At 23.4% G+C, this 8,559-nt stretch overlaps 5 protein-coding genes across 5 annotated transcripts in view; 3 read left to right on the forward strand and 2 right to left on the reverse strand.

Moving 5' to 3' along the window:
* Positions 1–346: 346 nt before the first annotated feature.
* On the forward strand, positions 347–1,090 carry NAEGRDRAFT_75178 (uncharacterized protein; the record flags this gene model as incomplete). Its single annotated transcript, XM_002669727.1, has 1 exon — positions 347–1,090. One exon carries the CDS (start codon positions 347–349, stop codon positions 1,088–1,090), a length of 744 nt encoding a protein of 247 aa, XP_002669773.1.
* Positions 1,091–1,167: 77 nt separating this feature from the next.
* Positions 1,168–2,412, reverse strand: NAEGRDRAFT_60996 (uncharacterized protein; the record flags this gene model as incomplete). The annotated part of the gene is made up of 3 exons (XM_002669767.1): positions 1,168–1,725; positions 1,846–2,018; positions 2,232–2,412. The coding sequence occupies 3 exons, from the start codon at positions 2,410–2,412 to the stop codon at positions 1,168–1,170; spliced, it is 912 nt and encodes a 303-aa protein (XP_002669813.1).
* Positions 2,413–4,748: 2,336 nt separating this feature from the next.
* On the forward strand, positions 4,749–6,062 carry NAEGRDRAFT_75180 (uncharacterized protein; the record flags this gene model as incomplete). The annotated part of the gene is made up of 2 exons (XM_002669728.1): positions 4,749–4,943; positions 5,013–6,062. The coding sequence occupies 2 exons, from the start codon at positions 4,749–4,751 to the stop codon at positions 6,060–6,062; spliced, it is 1,245 nt and encodes a 414-aa protein (XP_002669774.1).
* A 38-nt stretch (positions 6,063–6,100) lies between these two features.
* NAEGRDRAFT_53945 (uncharacterized protein) lies at positions 6,101–7,147 on the reverse strand (the record flags this gene model as incomplete). The annotated part of the gene is made up of 1 exon (XM_002669768.1): positions 6,101–7,147. One exon carries the CDS (start codon positions 7,145–7,147, stop codon positions 6,101–6,103), a length of 1,047 nt encoding a protein of 348 aa, XP_002669814.1.
* A 161-nt stretch (positions 7,148–7,308) lies between these two features.
* Positions 7,309–8,559, forward strand: part of NAEGRDRAFT_75182 (uncharacterized protein) — a gene marked incomplete at both ends in the record, with an annotated part of 2,312 nt that continues 1,061 nt past the window's right edge. The window contains one exon of the mRNA XM_002669729.1: positions 7,309–8,147. Within this exon, the coding sequence (XP_002669775.1) occupies positions 7,309–8,147 (839 nt within the window). The remainder of the gene's footprint in view (positions 8,148–8,559) is intronic.

The following is an 8,559-nucleotide window of genomic DNA, read 5'->3' on the forward strand; positions in this document are numbered from 1 at the left end:
TCATCTTCTTGATGCTATTACTGTTTAAAATATTGTCACGTTTTTACTTAATTATTGGCACAGTTCAACTCATTAAACGAAAATATAGAAGCATGTGAAGAAACAAGGTCCCAGTACACATTACAGATTGTATTATTTGATATATCTAGAAGTTTTAACTGAAATATAGTTTCCGCAAGTAGATACATTTTTATACCAAATTTGAATTTAAATAATTTTATTTTCTTGAACCAGGTGGTAACAGGTACGAATCTTGCACAATAAATATGTTAGCTTTCCCAGACTTCTGAACTTGAGTTTATTAATAGAATTTAATAGATCACAAAAAATAATTATTATAAAAAAAATGTCAGCAACATCTTCATCATCTGATCAACACAATGACACTTCATCATCATCTGATAATAATTTAAATAATAATTTAAATATTTTAAATAATTTAAATATTAAAGAAGAATATAAATTACCTTCATTAATAGAATTTAATAATCCATTATTTAAAGAAATACATTATGGACCAACAGATACATCTAATTGGTTAATACCTAATCGTATTTTAATGTCAGCCTATCCAGGTGATTTAAATTTAGAAAAATCTAAAATTAAAATATCACAATTATTAAAAAGTGGAATTAATTGTTTTGTTTGTTTACAATTAAAAGAAGAATTAAATAGATTTATACCATATAAACCATTAATTGAAGAATATTGTTTATTAAATAATTTAAATATTAATAATTTTACATATTTACATTTAGAAATACCTGATAATTATGTTACAAGTGATGAAAAGGTAATGAATTTTATAAATCAAGAATTATTACCACAAATTAAAAAAGAAGAAAGTAAATGTTTAATTCATTGTTGGGGTGGACATGGTAGAACAGGTACAATATCAAGTATTTTACTTAGTCACTTGTATCAATTAAATTCACAACAAGCCTTGGAAAGAGTTGCTAAAGTACATTCATGTAGAATTATTAGAAAAAGTAGAGCACCTCAATCACCTTCTCAATTTAAACAAGTTAAAAGATTATCTTTTGGTTATATTAAAAATAGTGATGATGATAGTGATGATTACGATGAATAAATTATTTATCAAAAAAGTAAATTAATCGGAAGAACTTATTAAATTGAATAAATTTTATTAAAATTTAAAATAAAATTTTATTTAAACATTAAATCAGTTTTTAAAGTATTACTTCTTTTTAATTCAACAGCCTTTTTATAAGGTGGATTAGTAGGAGGTTGAATAACAGGAATACCCAATACTTCATTTGTTCCAATTGAATAAGTTCTATCTGAATCAAATCCAGATAAATCACCACATGCTAAAAATGGTACTATATATCTATCTGTTCCTAACATTGGTCCTCCATTATTTTCATTATTTTCATTTAAATTATTATTATTTTCATTATTTAAATTATTTTCATTATATTGAAAATCTAAAAGTGGATCTACCATTCTAGGAATATAATTTTTAGGTAATTTAAAACCTTTACAAACAACAAAAGATTCCAATGAAGAATTTCTAGAAGATTTAGGTTTAGCACAATAAACTCTTTCAAAGAAAATAGAACATTGTGAATATAATAATGTTATATCTTTGCCTCTAAATATTTTAGATACAAAACTACCTCCCTCTTCTAATACATGACTTGTTATATTTAATGCTGCTAATATTAATTGTAATTGTATATATTCATCTATATCATGCATTCCCTATTATTAATTAAATATTAAATATATTATTGTAAAATATTATTAAATATTAAATATTAAATAATATTAAATTGTAAAGTATTATTAATTAAATATTAAATAATATTATTAAAAACATACAGTAACATCAGGAGCACCATCACATACAACTAATTGAGCCTTTTTACCTTTAAAATGATGAACAATTTCCTCTGCAGTTTTTTCACTTGTAATATCTCCTTGAATTTCAATAACTCCTTCCAATGGTGCCATTTCTTGTAAATCAACACTTACTATTATAGCATCTTCTTCTTCTATTGTTGTTGATGATGATGTTGTTGTTATTGTATTATTAGTATTATTAGATGATGAATTATCGGATATTATTGTTGTTATTAATTTATCATCACTATCATCATTTGTATTTATATTAATTTCATCATCATCATTATTATTTAAATTAATATCATCATTGTTATTGTTATTATTTTGTTCATCTAAATGTTTAAATTGTTTTAATAATTTACGTTGTAATACTTGTGACCATGAACCTGGTGCAGCACATAAATCGACTGCTCTCTTAACATTTTCAAATATATTAAATTCCTCATCAACTTGTAATAATTTAAAGGCTGATCTTGCTCTCCAACCTTCTTGTTTGGCTTTTCTATAGAATATATCTCTTTTTTCTCTTGAATTTCTACCCATATTTATTTATTATTATTATTATAATGATGATGATGATGTTTGTTTGAATGTAATGTTGTTATTACTATTAAATATAATACTAGGCTTGTTATTATTATGTTGATGAAAAAGGCTTGTTGTTATTGTGATGGTGATGATGAAGGTTGGTTCTCGACAAAATTTATTCCAAAAATGCAAAATTTTAATGTTTTTAAAAAAATTAGCAAAAACATTGTGAAACTAAATGAATGGAATTTAAATTGTTAATTTAAACAAATTGATATTATAATAGTAATTTGATAATGTAATGTTAGGATGAAACTATAGTCAACAATATTTTTGACAGTAATAACATGAACAATATATTTAGCCTTCATGTACTTAAAGTTCATGAACAATTTATCCTATCAATTGAAAAAAAGGATATTAATAATTCACAACATTAAAAAATACATCATCATCATTAACCCATATATTCTCATAATAACAATCACAATAACATGATGTGCAACAATTATAATTCAACTTCATCATCATCATCTTGTAAACAAGAACTACAAGAACAAATACAAATACCCAATGATATATGTTATGAAATATTATGTTATTTAAATTCACAACAAATTATTAAAAGTTGTTTATTAATTTCCAAACAATGGTTAAATGTAATTCTTGAAAGAATTAAAAATTTACAATTTTCATTTTTTAAAAGAGATGATTCTCCATTTTGGTTTTTAAATAGACAATTATATACTTTTAAATTTAATAACTTTAATAGTTTATTATTTAATAATATATCCTCATTGACTATATATGGTAATGAACAATATAATTTATTTTTACCATTATTAAAATATTTTAAAAATTTAAAAATATTAAATGTTAATTGTAATCAATTAAGAGATGAAGGTACTAAAATTTTAGTTAGTGAAATAGATCAATTAACATGTTTACATTTTTCAAATAATTTTATTACTATAGAAGGAATTAAATATTTAACAAGAATGAAAAATTTAACATTTTTATCATTAGCATCAAATGCAAATAATTTAACATTAGATTCATTTAAAATATTAAGTGAAAATATGTTAAATTTAAAAATATTAAATTTATCTGATAATTATTTATGTCAAGAAGAAGTATTTTACCAAATTAGTAAAATGATAAATATTACTAATTTAGATTTAAGTAGAAATTCTATAAAAGATTGTGGTATTAAATATATAAGTGAAATGAATGAATTAATATTTTTAAATATAACTAATTGTGAAATTAAAGAAGGTTCAAAATATTTAATCAAATTAAGAAAATTAAAAAATTTAATAATTGAACAAAATTGTATTGGAGATGACGGTATTAAATTAATTTCTAACAATTTAAAACAATTAACAAATTTAAATATATATTATACTAATATTACTATAAATGGTGTTAAATATATTTGTAATGAATTAAAAGAATTAAAAGAATTAGATATTAGTAATAATAAAATTGGATTTGAAAGTTTATTAGAAATTTCAAAATTAAAAAATTTAACAAGTCTTTCAATTAATTCTATTATTAATAATAATAATAATATTTATAATAATAATAATATTGATTGTAATAATAATATTGAAAATATTAAATATATAAGTGAAATGAAACAATTAACATATTTAGATATATCATTTAATGATATAGGTGATGATTATATTAAATTTCTAAATAATTTAACAAATTTAACACATCTCTCTATAGCACGTAATAATTTAACACATGAAGGTGTGAAATTTTTAAGTGAAAATATTTTTAAAAATTTAACACATCTCTCAATTGGATATAATTTAATTGGTATTGAAGGTGTTAAATTAATTACTAATAGTAGTATTGAAAATATGAAATGTTTATATATTAGTAAATCAGGAATTGATGATGAAGGTGCTAAATATATTAGTAAATTAACAAATTTAAATAGACTTTTAATTGATGGTAATTATATTACTGAAATTGGTGCTAAATATATTGGTCAATTGAGTGAATTAACACATCTTAATATTAGTGAAAATTTTATTAAAAATGAAGGAGTTTCTTATTTGAGTAATCTTTGTAAATTAAATACTATTGATATTAGAAGAAATGGATTGAGAAAGGAGAAGAAGAATAAATAAATAAAATCTTTAGAAAAACCTTAATATTTGTTTAATTGACTCTTATAACCTTAATGTTTTATAATCTTTGCAAATGAAATTTAAATAATAATAATAAAATTATTGTTTTTTGAAGTATCAAACATTCAATAATTGAAAATGATGAACCTAACCACTAATAACAATTAATAATCTGTTAATTCATGTGTGTGAATAAACTAAAAAAAAATGAAAGAAATTCCCTTCACATCTATTGAAGGTATAATAGTAGGACATTGTAATGAAGGTAATAGTGGATGTACAGTTGTGTTGAGTGAAAACTCCGAAGGATTTGGATGTGGTGTTGATTGTAGAGGAGGTGCAACTGGTACAAGAGAAACTGATTTATTAAAACCTGGAATGTTAGTTGAAAAAATACATGGTGTATGTTTTATGTATATATTTTCTTAATATATTTAATATTTAATTAATATATTTAATTTATTAAAAAAGTGTGTAATTTCAGGAGGAAGTGCATTTGGATTAGATGCATCTTCAGGAGTAATGAAATATTTTAGAGAAAAAGGAATTGGATATCATACAGATATATTAAATGTTCCAATTGTTTGTCAAGCTGTTTTATATGATTTACAAATGTTAAATAAGAAAGATAATACATCATTATCATTATCATCCAATGATAATAATAATAATAATACATCATCAACATCTAATAATCAAAATAATTCAATAATTGATTTACCAAATTATTTTGAATTAGGATATAAAGCATGTAAAAATCCAATATCTAATGATATAAATGGAAATATAGGAGCAGGAAATGGATCTACAATTGGTAAATTATTAGGAGCTAAACATTCAATGAAAGGTGGATTAGGATGTTATGCAATTCAAGTTGATAATGAATTAAAAATTGGTGCAATGGTTGCTGTTAATTGTTTTGGTGATGTTTATGAAAATGGAAATTTAATTGCTGGATGTTATAAAATTAATGATGTTGATTCAACATCTGATTCAACAACAACTAATACATCATTATTATCTGATTCAACTATTAGTACAAATAATACTGATGATACATCATTTAATTCTAATAATTTTAATAATTCTTCAAATGATAAATTAGTTGAATTTCTTGATAGTGAAAAGATATTAATTAAAGAATATTTACAATCTAAAGAAGAAGCCAATGCATTTGAATTATCTAAAAGAAAGCATGATATAACAAATACAACTATTGGTATTGTTGTTTGTAATGGAATATTAGATAAATCTCAATTGAATAGAATTGCAATGATGGCGCATGATGGATATGCACGTTCAATGAAACCATCTCATACTTTATATGATGGTGATACTATTTTTGTAATCTCAACTGGTACTATTAATGTTAAACCTCCTACTAATTTAATTGGTACTTTGGCTGCACAAGTTGTTGAAAAGGCAGTTGTTAATGGTGTTAAACATGCTCAATCCATGAATGATTTCATTTCTTTTAATGATTTAAATAATATTATTTCTACTAATAATAGTAATAAATAATAAACTCTTAGTTGTTAATAATTTGATTCAATGATTTTTTAATCTATTTCAATGATGGTTATATTGTTAAGATGATTATTAGTAGTGTTGTTAATGTTCATCTTTTTAGTAATGTTAGTGTTGATAGTAGTGGTATTGAGTAGATTAAGAGTGTTATGTTTCAATATAGTTGGTAATGCTACAAGCTCATTGTCATGATGTTGTAATGTGGATTGATTGAGTTTAGAATGAATTGGTTCTTCCTCAATAACATAATAAGGAATTTCATCTTTGACTATTAGAGGTGTTGGTGATGTATGAGTCATTTCTTCACTGTTAATGTTAGTTGTATCAAAATCTTCATTATCTTCATCATCTGATTCCGATTGACCAATTAAAAGAAATAATGAATGTGTTGATGGCTTTTCAGATTGTGATATCACAATATTATTAGTAGTATCACCATTATTGATAATGACATTAGTAGTGTTAGTAGTATTATTTGTGTTTTGTGAATAATCCAAACTATCTTCACTAGTTGATTCCTGAGTTGTATCATTACTCTCTGTAAAGAGTGCACTCAATATTGATGAGGAAAATGATGGTACAATATCACCATCACAACCTAACAAGCCTAATGGTGGTGGAAGTGGTGATGAAGGTGGTGGTGCTTTCTCTTCTTCTTGACTTGAACCACTAATTAATGCATTATGTGGTGGTAGTGGTGTAGTTATGAATGATTTGGAAGGCTTTAATTTGTGATGTAAAGTACTATTATTCTTTCGTTTCTTTCTTGGTATTTCAATTAATTCTTCTTCATCATCAGTTTCATAATCCTTATAATTGATTCTTCTTAATCCCTTTCGTTTCGGATGTTTTCTATTGGATTCGGATTCTAATTCTTCATCTTCTTCCTCATTGGATGAATATTCTTCATCATCATAATCTGAAGAACTACTACTATCATCATCAGAAGTGGTGTCAAAATCGTCTTGTCTTATTTGTGGTAATGTATCTTTCCTAACCCAATGATCAGAGCCTTCATTTGATGTTACTACTGCTACCTTTTTACTTGTTGTCTGACTTCTGGTTACTCTTTGAGACATTTTATTTGTTAAGGTTTATTGTAGGTAATAAAATACACAGACTTTGTTAGCCTGTGACTAATTGTAGCCTTGTAAAATCACAGCCTTGATTGAAGGATGAATGTTCTTGTGAATGATGGAAATTATTGCAATCAGTGCCATCCATCAATTCTAAAAAAAAAATGAGTATTAATAATAGTATTGTTACTACACCCACTAAATCATCAGCATCATCACCAACTGATGGTACATCATTAACACCATCTCCATCATCATTATCAACACCTCGGAATAATGTTAGTAGTAGTAGTATTACAACACCATCATCTACAACATCATCAACTTTATCAACTCCATCCACTCCATCTTCATCTTCTAGAATGACAACAATAGTTTCATCAGCTCCTATTATTAAAAAACTACCAAAACATTTACAAGATACCTTAAAATCTGGAACTAATATATCATCACTCTCTGATTGTATTAAAGAATTAATAGAAAATGCACTTGATGCACAAGCCACTAATATTGAAATTCAATTACAGGGTAAAGAATGTATCATTATTAAAGATAATGGTCATGGTATTCATCAGGATAATTTTGAAACTCTATGTAAACGTTATTATACTCATAAATTTATGAATCATTTTAATACTTTTAATGATAATGATAAAAATGTAAATAATACCACTGATAATTTAAATAATAATGAATCATCATCTAATAATCATTCTCATAATAATAATGAAAATAATAATTATTACTATGGATATAAAGGAGAAGCATTAAATAGTATATGTAATTTAAGTAAACAAGTACATATTAAAACTAAATATGGAGATGAATCTGAATTAGGAACATATTTAATATATGATACAAGAGGTGAAATTGTATCTAAAACATTAATTAGAATGAATAGAGGTACAATAATAACAATTCAAGATTTATTTTCAACCATTCCAGTTAGAAAGAAATGTTTTGTTAATCAATTTGATTCACAATTTACAGATTTAAAAGAAATGTTAAAACAATTAACTTTAATACATTTTAATATTAGATTTACTATTAAGGAAGGTGAAAAAATATCATTTATTAAAAATGGAAATATTAAAAATTTAAAACAATCATTAAATACTATATTTGGAATACCTAATTTATATGATCATTTATATTTATATTCAAATATAATATTAAATGAAGAAAATGAAAATAATATATTTTTAAATAATTTAAATTTATTTAATAATGAATTTTTATTACAAATTCATGTTCCAAATTATTCAAGTATTGTAAAATCAAATCAAATTGATTCAAATGAAAAGGAAATTAACAAATTTTTTACCACAACTAAACCTTTTATTTATGTTAATAATAGAATGATTACTAAATATGAAGAAATTCAAAAAACAATGAAAAATATTTTTTCAAATTTT

The sequence above is a fragment of the Naegleria gruberi genome (assembly GCF_000004985.1).
Source record: "Naegleria gruberi genomic scaffold NAEGRscaffold_78, whole genome shotgun sequence".
NCBI classification, from domain to species: Eukaryota; Heterolobosea; class Eutetramitea; order Acrasida; family Naegleriidae; genus Naegleria; species Naegleria gruberi.